Here is a 19,075-nt window from a genome sequence, read left to right as displayed (position 1 = left end):
CATAACGAAGCTAGAGGCCCCTGAATTTGAAAAGTGTTGTATGCTTTCAATATTCAGCAACATTTAATAAAAAACATCGTCTACCAACATGGCATGTTGTCGTGTAATATGGTCCAGAATTATCTTTTCAGTCGATTCACAAGAAACTCCAGTTCTTTGTCGGTTTCCTCCAGCCTCTGTCCTTTACATCTCGTCCATACGTCTTTATGAAGAAGGTTCATGGTGCAGCGGTCCCTACTGAGTCACAGACACAATAAATCCCCCCCCCAAATAATAATAATAAAAAAAAAATGTCATTAATGTGTTGAGTGAAGAGGTAAAGTGGTGGACTGGCTCTGTTTGATTAAACAAACATGCAAACAAATTCAACAATACCTATTTCTTAAGTTAGCCGCTAACTTGAAGACAAAGCGATATAGATGTTTCAATATGAATACATCTTAAGAATATTCGTAATGTAACGTTAGCTAAATTAATAACCAAACACCTGTGCTGGAACTGAAAAGCTTTGAGCAAATCTTTTTCATTTGTTCACAAATTGTCAAACAGAGCTACAGGTCAACAACTACAGACGTGTGGTCAGATATTCTTCACACATTTCAATATATTTATAAATATACACATTCAGATATGGTGATAATACACAGCTATAATAGTTTTGACCCTATTTTGATTCCATAAAGTTAGATGTCGAGTCAGACTACAAGATGCATATTTATTGACTTAAATATTTCTTTATTTACTCATTTCCCAAACACACATTCATCGTCCTCATTCTTACATTCCCAACCTTTCACAGTAAAACAAGTTTAAATAACGACATTCATATGGAGTTTTCAAAAGCAAAATGCACAATAAATCATTTACATGAATGTAGTGGCCTAATCCACTTTGCAAAATATAATTTTCAATATAATTACATTCATATTTGTTACATAGACATAAGTCTGTTTTTGGTGTTAATGTCACAAACAGTAGGTAGTAAATCCATAACAGTTTTAGGACATCTTCTCACATCTTTTGGACCCATGCTAAATAAAAATAAAATATTAAATATTAAATTCAAACAAGCAAACAAACAAACCAAACTTAATTAAATGACAACGTATAAAAATGTAGTTTCTCAGTCTTTTACACTGTATGAACGTCTGCTTCAGGTCTTTCAAACACACAGCAAACTATATTTTTGCATATTTTAGCTGCCTATTAATTACACACCAATTGAAATCACTGGCCATCATCTACTGGAGGACACCATCATTAATTAAGAATTGGTCACTCAAGTAAACTTGATCTGCTAAAAATAAAAAATGCAACACCAGATCCTTTCAAGTAAACATCCAATTTGGTGTCCACATGCTTTTAAAAGCAAACAGCTCAAATGACTCCGAAGAAAAGCATTTCAAAAATGTTAAGGCACCCCAAGATCTACAGGTGGACATTCCATTTCCAAATGTATAGGTTGCCATTTTGCTCCCATTCTATGGTTGTGAATTTGAGTAAACTGTAGATGTAAATGGAAGCATTGGGATATGAGTGAAAAGTATAAAATAAGCTGAAAATGAGGTTACCTTTTAGCTTTCCTCTGACAGTTTGTGGATTTTGAATCCTGGCATTAAAAGATTGTTTCTCTGTGGCCTGGCTTGCACACACACACACACACACACACACACACACACACACACACACACACACACACACACACACACACACACACACACACACACACACACACACACACACACACACACACACACGTTACTACTTACATAAAGTACTACCTAACCATATTCCTGCCTCACTCATTAACCAAAATGATGTTCCATGCAAACACAGTGACGGTGAACACCAAACAACAGACTTGTCACCCGGCTGAAACTATTCCTGTGCTCCTCCAGTGTCTCACTCTTTGTTGGATGACATCTCTGAAAATCGCTCTCTGCTGGAGGCGAGTCTGTCTGCAAATAGATCCGTGTAAACTGAAAGTCATCCTCCAGTGTAGCCTCACCTCTGAGGGCTTCAACACCCAAAGTGCATAAATTCATATTTTGTATTCATAGTCTGTGGATGGATTTTGCCACCAGTCTTAAAAACACACACACACATAAAGAAAGAAATGCAACCGCTGTCTAATTTATAAGTTTCAATGTTATTTTTGTGAAAAATAAAAAAGGCCACAGGGTACATGGAGTATAATGAGATGTAATACTATTACCGTACTCTGAGCATGGCAAATATCAGTCGAAGCATGTGTGGTTGGCTTCTTCACTCGGGGGGGAAAAGCGCAAGACCAGCAATATGGTTTACAAATATATTCCCTCATTAGTAAACCATATTGCAGGTCAATGGTTTCACTTCCAAAGGTTCCCTAAAACGACACCATTCTCAACTTCATAGAGTCCCTTTAACAATCCGGGGCTAGTTCAGTCAGCAAACTTCTACAGTCTACAAACATCCTTTGAGGTCCGAGCAAAGCTCAGTTCCTGATTTGTTTAGAAACAACTCATAGGCAAGGGTTTAGTCCTCGGTTGCAAAGAGACCCAAAAGAAGTCCTTTAGTGAAATGTGCAGTGTGTCTTTGTGTGTACAAGTTAACATGCGTCTTCACAACTTGCAGGGAGCTGCAGGTTCAGCTGTGGTCTCTCTACAGCGCAGCAGGAAGTTGGGAGGATCTCATAGGACCGCAGCAGCCTACAACACAAAATGGAATATATTATTCCCTGCACTGGCAATATATCTAAATATGTATGTGATCAAATTACACATCCAGCAGACAAAATGTGGATGCTGCCTTTCTGGCAACCTGACAAATGGAAGTTGAAAATTCACACCCAAGACCAAAACAGAGCATTCTGTTATGTTAAATGTTATACGTATTTTATAAAACACATTATTTTTTTATGTCCCCATTCTATTTCACCATTTATAAATATTTAAAGGGTTATTATTATTATTATTATTATTATTATAATTGATTAAGGCTGGGTAAACATTTTTAACCCAGTTTGATGTTTAATTAATACCTAGCCCTATTTTTAGGCCTCTGCTCGAAAATTGCATACCCATACCAACAAGACTAATTCTGTAACTATAAGGTCTATTTTAATAATGTTGATGTTATAATAAAGGTAACACTTGTGAGATTTGATCAGATGTGTAAATATCAATGTATATGTTACTGGTTAAGAGTAAATGAAGATGGAACACCGCTCAAATTGAAAAGTTTCAGGTTTGCCTGAAAAAAAAGCACTTTTGTTATTTTTTTCTTGAAATGAGGCCCTGGCTAGCCTAAAAACTCTCCCAAATCTAGAACTAGTAAAAAGAACTAGTAACTAGTGGCGCACATCCCCGAGCGTAAAATTCCATTCGCCAGAAGTCTGACCCCTTCCCTCCGGGTCCCACAGGTTAGGTTGACCCCCCCTTCTACAGGAAACAGATGAGAAACACAGGACATACGTAGCAACAATGTTTTTAGCCGCTAACCGGGGAATTATGCCGGTGCTTCATGATTCAGCGTAAAGGTGAGGTGCTGCTAAGATTTTTTTTCGGTGAAGCCAACCCCAAATGGTCCTCGCTCGGTAGCCAAGAGTTAAGGCTAAATAAAGTGAATTTTACCACCAGGCTTCTCACTTGACACAGCAGCCGCTCCCGTGGTGAGAGTGCAGCGACTCCAGTCCACTTGGTGGCGGTAATGCACATATAAGCTAGTTTGAGTTAAGCGGTACCACAATCAGCAGGACAACTGACATGGGTTTTTCAGCCCACCTCCTTCGTTGGCTTCAAAAACGTTGCCGTATTGGCGCAGTTTTAGTTTTTTTTAAGACTGAAAACACGACAGCGGTGTTAAGTGTCGCAGGGCAGCACATCCATGAGCGATGGTGCACGCCTACCCGGCGCCGGTTTAGAGGATGTACAGAAAATAATAGGGGCTTCTGTTTTCAATTGTGCCGTTTAGCCTCAACTCTGCCATGTTTCGTCTCAGCTAAAGACGCATATACTTTCTAGTAAACGAGCAGTGTGCACTTCTTTTTGATAATCACCAATATTTTCAAAATATCTTAAATGCAAGTTTTCATCACTGGGTTCAAAACATTACATTTAACTTCTTTCCATCCTAATACTATCATTTTCATTATAGTCGTCATAGTTTTCATTAGAAGCCCAGACTGCGGCTCAGTCATCCTTCTATCAGAGGCTCGGCATTTCGATCCCCGGCTCCGCTAGTCCATGTCGATGTGTCCTTGGGCAAGACACTCAACCCCAAGTTGCTCCCACAGCTGTGCCATCGGTGTGTGAATGTTAGCTAGTCCTGAAGGGCAGGTGGCACCTTACACGTTAGCTCCTGTCATCAGTGTATGAATGGGTGAATGACGACATGTAGTGTTAAAACGCTTTTGAGTGGTTGGAAGACTAGAAAAGAACTATACAAATACAGTCCATTTACCATTTTCATCCGCTTTGATTAAACTTGACACAAAGGTCAACAAAATGTTTACCAGAGTGTCAGGTTTGGGCTTTCCTTTACCTTTTCAAAAGGGGTTGTCTGCAGGATGATGAGCTCCTCCTGAGTGCAGGGACTCGATATAGGCCAAGGCACTCTGCAGCGAGGTCAAACAGTAGCCTTCCTCTCCTATCAAATAGCTGAAAAAGAGAAGAGACTATTAGCTGATAACAAGGCATCTGTAAGTTAAAGTTATAAACATGGTTGTGAGTGTTCCATTTATTTAAACATTTTGAGGTCAAAGGAAGCAGTAAGAAGTGAAATAGGGGACACAAAAATTATTTCATGTTAACAGAACTAAACAAAACGAGTGCACACAAACATTCAAGCACAGAAAAGACATACGATTTATTCATATTTCTGATCAACACTTTTCAATAGCGAGTAAAGGACCGAACATCTCTGCTCCTCGTTGAACACATTAAAAGAGATCCGCCTATTTTCTCCACTTTTAGAGCCGGTACGCGTGTATTAAAAGGTTGGGCAGCGTGAGGAAAGAGGGGAGAGATGGATGGAGGGTGTTGATGTGTGTGAAGAACGAGTGATTATGGAGGTTTGTTCAAAAGAGAAGAGGCTGGAGAGCAAGTCAACTCCGGCTGACCTTCGACTAACTAGAGCAAGACTAGAGCGACTCCCTGCATGGATGGACACGAGGAGTGAGAGGACAGTGAGGGATTGAGGAAGGAAAGGAGATAAGGAGACGCTTGTACCTTGACTGCGAAGAAAACATAACGTCTGTGGTGTTGGAACAATACTCACATTTTTTTTACCAAATTTGTATGTATAAAAATGCCACTAGATTCCTAAAAATGCAACCACCAAGCATTGTAGATGACGCAATCTTTCATAAAAACAAAACATGACCAAAAAACATATTTGTTGGTAACCTTTCTTCCCCCAACAAAGAAAACATGACATAAAAATGTAAAAGTATGACTAAATGTATTATATATATACAATATATTTCCACCCAGTTTTAGCAACAACATCAGGAAGATTGTCTTCAGTTTGTAGTTGAGTGAAGTGTCAGACAGCGAACAGTATTTTAGTGAGAGGTAAGTGAATCAAGCTGCCCTGCAGTGGAAAGCACAGCTAAATGTAATAATGCCAACAAGTAGCTCTTTTCAAACAGCCAAATGTTTGGGAATGACAATTTGAGGCGTACGAGAAAAAGACAAACGTTGAAGATGGTCTCAAGCCTCAAAGACCAAAACTAATGGAACTAAAATGAATAGACTCAGACACTGGGCCAAAGCTTTGTTTCTGTTGAAAAACAATGCTAAAAGTAACTAATTATCCAACGCTATGAATAATAAGACGACTAAATGAGGCTTAAACAAGTAAAGTTAAGGTGTCAACATAAACATTGGTTTGATGCTGTACTGAGGGGCTTGACAACAAATGAAGTGCATCTACAGTGAACTCAATCCTGGCAAAAGTGTTGTTGACCAAGCACGGCAGAAAGGACATTGAGAAACTGGGGAAGCTAAAGGTGCTTCTATTTGAAGAGCTATTCATTTGACATTGTACTCAAATGATGAGGATAAAAAAGAATTTGCTGAATTAATGTACTGTTCAAAGGCTTTATACTTTGGTTACTTGAACTCTAGTCATGACATTATTATCGTGCTTGGAGATAAAATCTCAAACCAAATCATTTCAAAGACTCTTGGCGATCTCATTCACAGCCACCTCTCATAGCCTTGTGGCCGGTTTTTTGGTTCCTCCACCTCCCTTCAATTGGACAACATAAACATCAAGAGGGACTTCATTTCTTTATTTTTATAGAGGAGAAAAACCAAATCTTAAATACCCTGACATTCCTTGGCCACTGCCAATCTAACCAGATGGCTTTTACAACCTACAGTTTTTATGGGCCTGAGTAGACCTCTTTGGGTGTGGTCTGAGCTCACATGCAATGACACTCGGCATGATGTAGTCCCTCAACCGAAGACCACCGGCTCCCTTGACAGCTTATCTTGGTATTTGATAGCACGTATTCATGCCTACATAGGTTTATGCCTACATAACACTACATTAAGACGTGTACCTCAGAAAAGAGTAAGAGGGTTATCTGTCTATAACAATCCACCTGTGATGTCTGAAGGCATAACTATGAATATGAATACTAGAGCCCGAACGATACTGTATTTTTGAGGAGGATCCAGATATCTATATTGGAAAAAATATGACAACAGTATCACATGATTTCTTTTAACATTTAACGACACAATTGATCAAAAATGGGTAAAAAATGTGCACCGAGAGATATTCCTAAATATTCCTTGTGAGCAAACTGTGTAATGTAAATATAATGATGATTTTATCATCATTATTACCATTAAAGTTTGTTTCCAATAGTATAAGTGCTGCATTAAAGGATTCCCCCCCTACAAAGATAAATATTGTAGGTATTGTATTGTTTGTGTCCTAATTTAAAGCTGTAAACACAATATTGACATATTGTCAAGTGACGAAATCGTTGAGGCGAATGTGTTGGCCTATTTTCATAAATAAATTAGAAAAAGCCCAGCAGACACAGAGCATTACTAGCATTCATTTGGAGTTGTGTTTCTGGTCGACTGATGAATGCAAGTCCCATAATAACTCTGCTTTTAGCTTTGCTTTGGTCTCTACCAACTCCTGAGAAAAATATCTGGTTCTTTTTTTACTTGGGTCTTTTGTTTGGTGCTGGGCAGGTAGTGTACATTGAATTTATCAGAATATCTTTACTGAAAACAGCTACCTGCTGCTGCTGGGAACGGGTGGACGATAGCGAAGTATGAGGGCAGGAAAACCAAACCAAAGAGATAAATGACTATAAAATACTGTGTAAGACTAACAGCAAAGTGAGGGATAATTCTCTGTGGGTTCATTACTAGATAGACTGCCTGCTTGTTTTTCATTGTTGTTAATAGAACTCCCATATCCACAGACAGAAAGGGACAACAGGGATGTTACGGGACAGTGAGAGAGTGAGTGAGAGTGAAATGCTGTCACCATTCAAGGACTTGAATCATTTCGGTTTTTTAACTTGAAGCCCAGTACTCATAAAAATGAATTAAATTAACCCACATGCAAATTTCTAGGACTGTACCAAATGTTATTGTTTTACTTTCCAGATTTGAATGATCCTTTGTTTCATAACCACATTTTTCCACCACTACGACTGTGATATTGATGTCTTATCAGGTTCCTGAGGCCAAATCGTCAACGATTCGGGGTCACCCCTAGTGATGAGTATTGTGCAAGCTGACAGATTTCCCTCGGCTAACTTTAGGCATGTTCACTAAGTACCAGGCCATCTGTCAACTTCTTCTTCGACATGGGCAAAGGGTAAACATTCCTTCAGAATTAAGACAAATCTACTCTGACAAACTTTTGTGCATTTGGTGCAAAATTAAATTAAATAAAAGGAGCTTGTCATTCAACCATCATTTTCCCATCATGATGACTCACCCTTCGTGAATGAACTCCTCCAGAGCGGCGCATTCAGACACCAGCTGAGGACACTGGCACCGCAGAGCCACGAAGGACAGGATGGGCAACAGGTCATCCGCGCCGCTGGCAGACGAAAAGGAGGAAGCGGGCGGGGAGATCGAGTCAAACAGGAAAAACAGAAGTAAATAAGAGAGTGACATTTACAGAGTATGATGGCGTGAGCTCCCCAGGGGAATGCATGGAAACTAAATACAATGTAGCTCTTAATGGGATGCGTGTTCAGGGATGGAAACGATAAAGCTCTCTTTTCCCTCTCCCTGAGATCTGTTGGGAGGACAAATTGCTGCCTTGGAGATGATGACAGCCCGATAGCATTCTCTCTGTGTGCAGACAGTGACCGTTTGTTTATCAGGACTCACACGCAGGGGCTAACTGCTCGCTTGCGTGAGAAGGCCTTGACTGACCCCGGCCGCGTGCAACAGGATACTCTCCTCCTGCAGGGTTCTGGAAGGTGTGGACAGGCTTGTGTAACCGTGGGGAGCCGGACCTCACACACACACACACGCAACCCTGTATTATAACCTCGTGAGTTCACCGCTGTAAACACAAGACATCGATCCTCTCGCACTTAAAACTGGTGTCACTGCATTCCAAGTGTAAAGTAGAAATACTGATCTCAGTGAGAAGATTGGGCTCCATTATGGTTTTGCAACGCATATCCAATGTAGTGGAGGATGTCAAAAAGCAGCAGAAATGCAAAGGGGGGTGGGGGGGCTATTAATTAACAGAATACAGCAGGGAAAGTGGTGACCAGTTTAGCAGCACAATGGCAGAGAGAGAAGAAAGGGATATGGACAAAAGCACACAAGAGAACAAATGAGCTCCCGGATGGTCAGGGACAATGACCTGACGAATGAATAAAGGAGGACAGCGAGTACAATAAAGTGCATCTGTGTGTGAGACTGTAAATGAGAAACTACAGTGAAAGTGGAGAGCTATATATGCATTGAAAATACAAGATTCGCTAATCCCTGCTGGAATCTGATGGGCCTGGGAACACCGCAGCAAATTTGATCGAGTCGGGCCTTGATCAAAATACACGTTCTGAGAGTCAAAGTGACACGCAGAAAGGCAACATGTATTTAGATGGACTAAAAAAAGCAGTCACATATTGACCTGGACTGAGCCGCAATCAGGACAGAAAAACTTCACTGGCACATCGGAGGCAGGAAAGTACACGGTCTAAATTTACCCCCTTAAAAAAGTTTTATTGAATCAGAGCTGGAAGTGGCCACTGGCTAGATTATGACATTCAGAAATGATAAGCTAGTAGTGCCAGAGTTTGTCATTGAAAAACAGCTGTTCTTTTGGTGAAAATCCTGCAGTCTGATCTGGATTAAAACGATACGAATCAAAAGCAGCCTTTTCAGAGATGATTGAAGATCCAGAGATGTCAGACATGACGCATTCTTGGTGTCCACAATGAAAACAAGAACACGCCGTGTTTGACTCATGTCTCCAGGTAACAAAACAAACAGCATGATTCAGCTTTCATTTCGTGGCACTACATGTTTTTGCCAAGTTGTATATTTTACCATGTGCAGAGTACACATACAAAAATCCTTCAAGCTCACAACTGTTTGCTTTACTTTTCCAAGCTTTGAGAAGAGCAGTGCCTGGTCAACTCGTCTGCTCTGCCGTCTCCGATCATTTCACGCGTATTCCAATACAAGAAGACAGATACGGAGCAGGAGACATGGCCTCAGACCTTCTCGAAAAGAGCATTAGTGGATCCAACAAAAGAGGGGAAAAAAGGGACGAGGACAGGAGTGTATGAAAAAAGACAAGATATCAGATAACACTCTGGAGGAGGAACAGGATTCGTTCCCCGATACTGGGTGTTTGTATAGAGTGCAGTGAAACCCACAGAGGACTTTTACAGGCATAACCCTTTGGTTATGTTGGTGACACAATCCACGAGCTTTAATTTCAACAGTTTTCAGCCCTATTAAAACACTAACCAGGCATCAACTTTTGGTTGTGTCAAAACATGGTTCCTGCCTAACCAGCTTAATAGTGAAAATGTGACATGAAAACATGTCGTGTGGTTTGTACATGCTTTGCAGTAGAATTCACATTTTTCTTGTTTTTAGATGCTTTAGAAACGGGTCTTAAAAATCTACATCCGAGTAAATATTTTGCAGTCAAATCAAATTGTTTACAGGATATTCAACCTAATTTTCTTTATAATGTATGTTTTTTCTTTACAGGGCTTGTACAAAGGCAATACAGTAGTCCATGAATATGAGTTTACTCCTTGACATTGTGGAGGTGGTTTATGGCGTTTTGCCGGTTACACCTACAGTCTATAGTCATATCGTTGGGTTACAATGTTCTACGTGTTGTCTTTTTGATTCTTCACAGTTCATTTTGTTTGTGCGCCCCGTGGCTTTTTGGAGAATAATGCAGCACGCAGCGCAGAGAGTTTGAACGCCTGTACATGCTCAGAACTCACACACTGTCTGCGGAGGCGAGGATAAACAAAGCTTTCCTGTCGAGCACTGCTAACCTTCACTTAAGACTGGCTCTCCAAACAACCCAGAAAAAGCTTATATTCTAGAACTAAGATCCACAGCCACCTTGGAACAAACACTAGCTCTCAGTTTGTTTACAGTAAGTTCAAAAGAAGTCTCTGCTTGTACAACATTGATGCAAAAGTATTTTCAGTCCACTAACTCACAGGTGAGAAATAAACTAAGCATTGATGAGGTTAATTATAAGGGCAGCACTGCTTCTCTCATGGGTGTGGTTCACGGGAAAATGTCAAGCCACAACAAGAATTTTCCCAGTTTGGATGCAGAGGAAATGGTTTTTAGTGAAACTTTGTCTGCACAAACCAATTAAAAAATGTAGTTCACGACGCACTGCATGTTCTCCACAATGGGTGCTACAACCCACTTTGTGTAACTCTGACACTGCATCATCATGAATTCCACAAAACTTCTTCTCCCCAAGCCCCTCGTTGGGCCCTGGGTCTGTTCCAAACCCAGACAGGACGACCCACTTTTAGGCCTGGCCTGGAAGAGACACTCTATGGGGGGGCAATAGACCTCGCACAACCCCCGCTGTGCCGGGCTCAACTGGGCACTGATGAGACCTGACAGGGCAGTTAACAAGGCAGAGAGTCCTTAAGTGATGTTTGGGTACTTCCACTGGACGGTCTTTAACTCCCTATAAGCACAGAGTCAACAGAGAAAGGGCTCTTATTTAGAAGTTTAATGAGGTGCACTTGGAGGAATTCAACTAAAAAGGACAGCACAACCCCTGACAGTCCTTCACTGTTCTGTACAAAGTTCTCCAACTGTTGTATTGCACTGTATCACTTTTCATGAGTCTTATTTTACTGTTTTTTCCATTTCCCACTAAAAATCCCCCAGCGAGTGATTTTATATTTGCTGCAGTGACGCACGCCAAACACCGAAACCCAAAAAAAGAGTTGGCATTTAGCTGATGATTTACTCACATGGCGGCTGTTTTTGGGGTAGAGTCCACCTCATGAAGGCACCTGTAATCCTCAGCGCAGGCACAGATCAGCCGCAATGTCCGAACTGTAACAAAACATCAGCAGAAAGCAAGAAATATAAAACTTAAAGACAATATCTACAATATGCAGAAATGGTTCAATAGGAAAAACCTCTCGCTGCAAGGCGATCGATGACTGCAACGGGAGGGGGTCCCATCATTAAAGATGTTCATATTGATACTGTAGTGTTATACAATAGAGTCAATAGACAATTTAAATGAACATATTTAGAATTAAATCAACCTATAATTCAAATTGCAGAGTCAAACAGGATAATGTCAACATCATTTTAAAGTGTAATTAATATAGGTTTTTTCAAACTAAAGTCGCTTTAAAGTAATAGTACATACAATACATTGGTGAAAAACGTAGGCTTGGATAACTGAGACTAATGTTCGATGACTCCTACGACAAGTCTGGACCTTTTGTGAAATGTGCTCATAAGAGAAAGTTAGTGAATGCGGCAACTTCTCCTAAATCACTCGTCCAAGAACCAGTCTGTTCTTGCATGAGCCCAATGATCTTCCTAGCTACTGTGGCTAGCAGTAGCAACCGGTGCAGCTCCAAAAAAGAGGTGTGACCACAATCCACTGAGCAAACAATCCCACTTTAGTTCAGAGAGACATTTTATTACCTTCTAAGACCATATTTTTTTTATTGAGGGAACTAAATTCAAAGCTTTGTCACTTTACAGATACCGTGAGAATGACAGACTGGATAGGATGACAGTCAGCATCAAAAATGGGTTGCCTCCTTCGGGTTGAATTGATACTCTGTAAGAGCAGCGATCTGTCCTGAAAGTCAGCTTTAGCTTGAGGAAGTAAACAACAACACAATCTGACTCACCAATACATTCCAACTTCCTCTGCGGACAGCAGTCTTTGATGAGAAGCTTGAGCTCCTGAACAGCAGACTCGTAGGGGTAGGAACCCTGCAGTGCGCCGGGGTCTCCGGGGAACAGTTTCAAGGGGACCCCAAGGTCCGCTGGCGAAGCATCCTGGTACAGCTTCATACTCGCCTCAAAGGCCTGCTCCCTTTCCCTGTGGACCCTCCTGAGGAAGACAGAAACAAGGTTATCAGACAGGGAAGACATTTTAGCGGCGGATGTTTGGGAGTGAGGAACACTACCAGGCATTCTGGAAGAACAACGGTGTTTGCGATGAAGTTGTCTTTACAAAGTACTTAATTTGAAAAATTTCAACCATTCCACATTTTATTATTTTGCCAAGATGAAAAAACATCAAAAGCAATTTGATCACAGGACATTTAAAAAAAAACAAAAAAAAAAAACAGGTGGTGGTGCAGGGGTCTAATTTCGAGTGACTTTGGTATTCCAACTAGGGATGGGTATCGTTTGGGTTTTTTCCGATACCGGTGCTAAAACGATACTTTTAAAACGATACCGGTGCCTAAACGGTGCCTGAACCGATACTTTTTTTATTGCCAAGTCAAATTTAACAATATATTTAACTGTTTAAAGTATACTATACATATTAGTGCTGGGCAACGATTACAATTTTTAATCGCATGGATTGTTTGCGATTAATCTCATTGTTATGGCAAAGTTCAATAATTAATTCAAAGGTAGTGTATTGTGCACTTTTATTTTAAAAGTACTGCTATATGAACAAAAGTGCAATAACATTTGGCTTGCAAACACTTTAAACAAATAAGGTTCTTTTTAACAGCAGTATTCCCTTTACACAGTAGCAGTTATATCTCTTCACTATCTGTGCTCAGTGTGTGACTTCATGTGAAACGTTCCACTGCTGTGCAACAGGAATACAATGTTTCAGCATGTTTCATCTAAATGTGTGTCGTCTTCATGACAGAGCATGTGAATGCAGCTCTACTGTTCATCAATATAATGCTGTAACTCAGAGGTGATGATGGTTACCCAGCGATCAAAGAATAAAGACACACTTACGCACAATGTAGGTGTATTTTCCCTTTAACTCACGAGATGCAGGTAGCATGTTTTATACTTAATGTGAATTTAATTCATACTTTGTTGGCATCTTATTCTGAAAATCGGATGTTCCTCTGAAGAAACCGGATGTTGTCTCACGTTAAATCTTTCCACTAACTTTTAAAGTCCTTCGCTAGCTCCCGATCTGTGCCGTTTGAATGCGTTTACCGTGAATTTCAGCGTATAGGTCACTAACATCTAAGTGTCTGCTGAGTTGACCACGGAGACCTGAGTGTCTGCTGACTTTACCGCAGCGATGTCCAGTAGTCTCCATTCCTCCACCGCTGCCAGTGAGCAACGGACTTTCAAAATAAAAACAGCCACACTTTTGACCGTTTACCTTTCGGCATTTTCTCTGTTAAAAGGTTGATGGCTAGCTAGCTGCTGTAGCTATACAAACGGTAGCTATCGTTACCTGCTGCCAGGACGGAGTCATCAGAGTAGTGTTAAAAAAAAGTATTTCAATCGGCTCAGGCACCGAAAAGAAGCACCGAAATCTGCGTTGCGTTTCGGTCCGGTAGGTATCGGTCGTATAAGTACCGGTTCCATATTGGCACCGGGTTTCGGTACCCAACCCTAATTCCAACTGGCTGTGTTTATGGGTGGGAAGCCTGCCAGGGCTCTCATCCTTGTGGCTCCACAAGGAGTGGGGTGGAACTGGGAGATAGTGTGAACCTCCCACTCTAAGCTGACCTTTTGCACTTCACAGATTTTGACAGAGGAGTCAAAATAAGTATTCCAACCTGCCAACCCTGGAAGAAATGTAATCTTTTTTTTGGCAGTACCACCAGATACGTGAATCCCTGCTGTCCCCACAATGCATTACTGTTTTGGGAGGCTTCCTGCAGCAAACTCTAGATCCACACAGTGTGGCACGACGTTTTAAAAGCTTTTGTACGAGGTAAAACACCCTTGGTCATTTTTTTATTAGATGAAGAAAATATTATCCTATGTCTCTCAATAAGCGCTGGTATATTTTTATACAAAAGAAAGAAAAAAAAGCAACTGGTTTTTGGGTACCTTTAATAACTTATACCAGCGTACTTTATTGTCAAAATGCATGCCTGCAACGCAAAATGCGTACAGGTTGGCAGGTCTGCTAATATCATTATGAATTGCTCCATTGCATTACAATAAATGCTAGAAGCGAGCAACTATTATCAGTTGCACATGTGCTTTTCCTGCAGCGACAAATCATGTCCACATCGAGTGTAGCAAGTACAGAAAATAGCATGACACAAATGTGGATGGTATTGAAATATGTCCTTTGAAAATGTGAGAAGAGGTATATGTACATTTAGTAGAAGTCAGTAATGGTCGTACTCTTAACTTTGCAACACAACTGATTATTTGAAAGTCTTTTTGAGTGTAATGAGAATCAAACCAGCAACAGAAGCTGGGAATAGTTGGAGTAGCACTGCCACACGCTGGTCATGACCCACACTGTACATATAGGAAACAATTCATGCCAAGCCTTCATATTTTCTTTAGATGCAATATGATAATAATGCTTAATTTTTCAATTAATTTCAAAACAAAGCATACCATATATTTTAAGATGAATTTCCCATCTACCAGCAGCCACTGGCGTGAGCTTCCTTCTGATTCTTGTTATATACACTATTTAAATAAAGCAGATGGCACAGAGTTGATAATGAGTGGGGCTGATTGGCTGTTGCCTTGCTGCCATGTCATTAACTATTTGCCGTGTAAGGGTGTATTTTTAAAGAAGACACAATGTTGTGGATTATCTTCAATAACAACATTTTGAAAGTCTGCCTTTTGTTGTACATAGATTTTCTGATTTTGCATCTGCACAAAAAAGTGGTTGTATTGCATTCTACAAAGAAGTGGTTCTGTTTTTTAGCCTGCCCACATTAATATTAATGGAGTGGACAAAATAATAGAAACACTTGTCAACACATGTTTATTGCAGGATTGCAGTATTAGACCAAATTAGTTTTAACTATGTGTACCTCATAAACCAGTAACCAAGTGTAAATACATCAGTAAACATCTCAATAGAAAAAAAAGCTTGTTGGTCAGAAATATGTTGCAGTCAAAATCTTTGTAAGTAAACAAAAATGGAGATTTTGGCATAGCAATTCCCATTACGTTTAAGCGCTAATCAACAGTGCTTTTGTAAGTGCTGCAAATTCAGATTAAGACAGTGTGCTTGTGTTATAGTGGAATGTGGATAAATCAGAACGCTATGTCGTATTGTGTTTAGAAGTGCATTAGCTAACTACAATAGCTTGCTAAGCTATTGCTAACATTAGCTCGCTAATAGCTTGCTAACTTGTCCCATCATCATTTTAGTTACCAGCTGCACCTCTGATAAACATAGGAGGCAACAATCATCCTTTGACATGCTGAACTCAGATGTTTAAGCTAGCTAAAGGCATTTTGTTAATGTTTCAGCCCTTGGTAGCACAATGTGGCAGCCGTGGTTTTCAGAGCGTGATGAGTTACTATCCGTTTCTATACTCCAATCGAGGTCTTCATCTAACTGAAGATAATGATGTTGACGATTTGCAAAAGCAGTAAGAAACATTCCATGTTTAAGACAACACTTTAAAGTACAAAGACATGTTTAGGTGGATGTAGACTGCAGTACCTAAAAAGAACCACCAGGGCGCTCCACAGCGGCGTGAAGAAGGCTTCCTCTATGCTGGCGAGGCAAAGGTCTTTAGAGCTGGCTGTGTTTAGACACTCAAAGGATAGCAAACACAGTGACAGAAGCTGATCTGAAACACAAAGAAACATTTATCAACAAACTATTTTTACATTGACTGTTTATGTAAAATTCAGGATTCAAGATTTTCAACAGGAAATTGCTGCTCAGCACAGTAAGAAACTTTCTTTGCACACCCAATCCATCCTTAATCATCGCGCTCACCACTTGCGATGTGAATGTCTTTGACAACGACCTTCAGGTGTTCCGTCAGCGCCCTCATCTCCAGCTCCTGCATGTTGCCCTCTTCCTGCTCTGGTTGCATATAGGAGTCGAAGGTCAGCTCTGAATCCAAGCCGGGGTTGTCCGTGCCTCCGTGGAGCGGGGCCCAGTCCAACTGAGTCAGGAACTGCTCCAGATCCTCGAACGAGTTCTCCCGATCCACAGTCGCCTGCTCGTGAGGCTCCTCGCCTTCCTCGTCGCCATAGTCGGCGTGGAGGTCGTGAGAGCGTGAGGGGGAGGGCGACAAGCCCGTGCTGAAGCTGTGGCCACCGACGCTGCTGCCCCTGGTTGGCCTCTTCTGGGTCTCTGTGTGGTCATTGACATTTTCACATAAGCAAATGTATTATTGCTAATGTAGCACCCCTTAGTGAGTGTGGGAAAGTGGGTTTAACAGGATTTTAAAGGGGGCTGGGTTAACTCAGAGGGATCATGGAAAGGGGGGGTAACTTGAGATTTTACTTTGTGAATTTTATTGATAAAGACTTAACCCGTTTCAGGGTTACCTCAGGACAATTTATGCCAGTAGTACTACTGTATTTATTGAATTGAACACATCTTTGGGTTTGTGTGAATTTTTGGAAGTGGTCTCTAAAAAATAAGCTAATAAGCTCTTCTACACTCTTGGCCTTTGAGGACCAGTGCCATGGTTGATCCAGGGCTGATGTTTTGCTTTTTGAAGAGAGCTTAAGGCCCAATCCTGATGTCCCCCCTTAAAGGCCTTAAACCCTGAACCCTCAGGGACTTAACTGGCGTCATCTGGTAAATGGTTGAGTTTGAGAGGCTGCGTGGGCTTGAAATGGTGTAAATACGAATGAGACAGCACTTTACTGTGACATATCACGTGACCCGGGTATTTTTTTTAATAGTTTATCATTTTTACTCCCCGATCTGAACGTCTTCCAGGCTCTTGCCTCATGAGAACAAGAGGCAATTGTCAAATAATCTATTCGATTTTGTCAAAACAGTTCAAATACAAAATTAAAAGTTTGATAAATAAACCAGGTGTGCTTTTATGGACCATCTTAAATCCGGCGGTCCGGCTTCATCTGGTATTCCCGCGTTTATTGTCACAACGCTATGAATTGTGGGTAATTCCCTCAGGCAAAGTCTGCAAGTGTTACAGAAAGTGTTCCTAAAGGGCTCAAAATGTCTGCGAGAGATCCTTCATACACTTGACGATTTGACGGAGGGACAACCCTAAACCCTCACGGACTTTGCAAGAACTCGCATCAAAGTCTGAGTTCTTGAGTGTGGGATTAGGCCTAAGAGTTGCATTTAATGCTATTTTAAGCAACTTGCTCTGTGCCTAGAGAAGCAAGTAGCTACACTGGTGTATAATGGGGCAGTATTAATAATTGCATCAGAGCACTTCTAGGCAGGGGTAGGAGTGATATGGCAAACATAAATTCCAGGCAAGATTTGAGAGTTTGGTAGGGGAGTAGGGGGGAAACACAAAAGATCTAATGAATGAATATCACCTGTTGAGATTTGGAATGGGGAGGCCTACTGCGAGAATTAGATCACAGGTATGACCTTGGACATGCATGAGTTCCATGACATACCGTGTAAGAGGCTCTATTCTTTGAGGTACCAAAACAGAAAATAGATCAGAAGTACTCTACTCAAAGTAGTGTACTTTCGGGATTCCCACTCTTTTCTAGAGATCAGAAAGCAGCTTTATGTAATGTCATCCAGCCTGAACGTGCTACCATGTGACGGGACTTGTTCACAGCGTTTTCTCAACATAACCAAAATACTCTGGTCCATTAACTATTGAACCATTTGAACATTAATATGATCCAGAACATAACTTGGCTCTTTTAAATGGCCATGTGCTCTGTTTTGGGGAGCTCTGATATATAGACTAGTAGTTTATTCTCAGCTAAAGGAAAACAGGAGAAAATATTTTCAGAAAATGTGGCCTTTCCTCTCGTTTTCCATTTGTTTTCAATGACTGGGAAGTTGTCAACTGTTTTCCAGGACGCCTAGGACCTCACGAAACTGCAGTAAATCTACATTTCAGGCTTTTACCGACACATTTTTAATTCCCTTATGTTCAATTGAGGACCAAACTAGCGGCCACGAAACAAAACCAGACAGAAGCTGAAGAAATCCACGAGATAAACGTGAACTGGGTCTTTCCTGGATCAACCCAGCTCACCAACACTCCTGGCTCTGGCTCCTACCTGGATGAAGCAGGTTGTGGGTGCTGCAAGAATGCCTCAGGGGCAGGGCAGGACTGTGGGGGGGGCCTTTACTGACGATGGGGTAGAGCCTGTTGTAGACCCGGTACTGGTGTTTCCTCAGCAGTTTCACCACTGGGTGGTCAGACCGGCTGAGGACACAAGACAAATGTTAGTCCATCCTCAATGTGGCCGATTATGGTGTGGCCAGAACAAACAACACACGTCATATAATTATTTGATTTAAGTGTGTATAGTAACAATCTTACGTCACACTAACTGCAGCAATCACTGACGATAACAACTGTACATGTAACAGCCAAGCAAGACCGAGTCGACCTTTTGAACACATCAAAAAATCGATTGAAGTGATTGCGTAATAAAATGTGTAAGTGTGTAAGTAAGATGACTGTATGTGTGTTGTTCCTGATTGATAGTAAAAT

At 41.0% G+C, this 19,075-nt stretch overlaps 1 protein-coding gene across 3 annotated transcripts in view; it reads right to left on the bottom strand.

Moving 5' to 3' along the window:
• Nucleotides 1–728: 728 nt before the first annotated feature.
• vps9d1 (VPS9 domain containing 1) overlaps nucleotides 729–19,075 on the bottom strand; it is a 29,733-nt gene continuing 11,386 nt past the window's right edge. For 2 of the 3 annotated variants that reach the window (XM_079162230.1, XM_079162231.1), the window contains exons 10-17: nucleotides 18,636–18,784; nucleotides 16,393–16,755; nucleotides 16,111–16,240; nucleotides 12,371–12,576; nucleotides 11,465–11,549; nucleotides 7,960–8,064; nucleotides 4,525–4,640; nucleotides 729–2,690 (exon numbers count right to left, since the gene is read on the bottom strand). In XM_079162230.1, coding sequence (XP_079018356.1) covers nucleotides 4,529–4,640; nucleotides 7,960–8,064; nucleotides 11,465–11,549; nucleotides 12,371–12,576; nucleotides 16,111–16,240; nucleotides 16,393–16,755; nucleotides 18,636–18,784 — 1,150 coding nt within the window. In that variant the 3' untranslated portion in view covers nucleotides 729–2,690; nucleotides 4,525–4,528. Of the gene's footprint in view, nucleotides 2,691–4,524; nucleotides 4,641–7,959; nucleotides 8,065–10,688; nucleotides 11,173–11,464; nucleotides 11,550–12,370; nucleotides 12,577–16,110; nucleotides 16,241–16,392; nucleotides 16,756–18,635; nucleotides 18,785–19,075 lie in introns of those variants that run through there. The other variant, XM_079162232.1, reaches the window with a different exon arrangement.

The sequence above is a fragment of the Pholis gunnellus genome, assembly GCF_910591455.1.
Source record: "Pholis gunnellus genome assembly, chromosome: 7".
Taxonomy (NCBI): Eukaryota; Metazoa; Chordata; class Actinopteri; order Perciformes; family Pholidae; genus Pholis; species Pholis gunnellus.
Note: the sequence above shows the minus strand (reverse complement) of the source record. Positions and strands in the feature narration are given on the sequence as shown.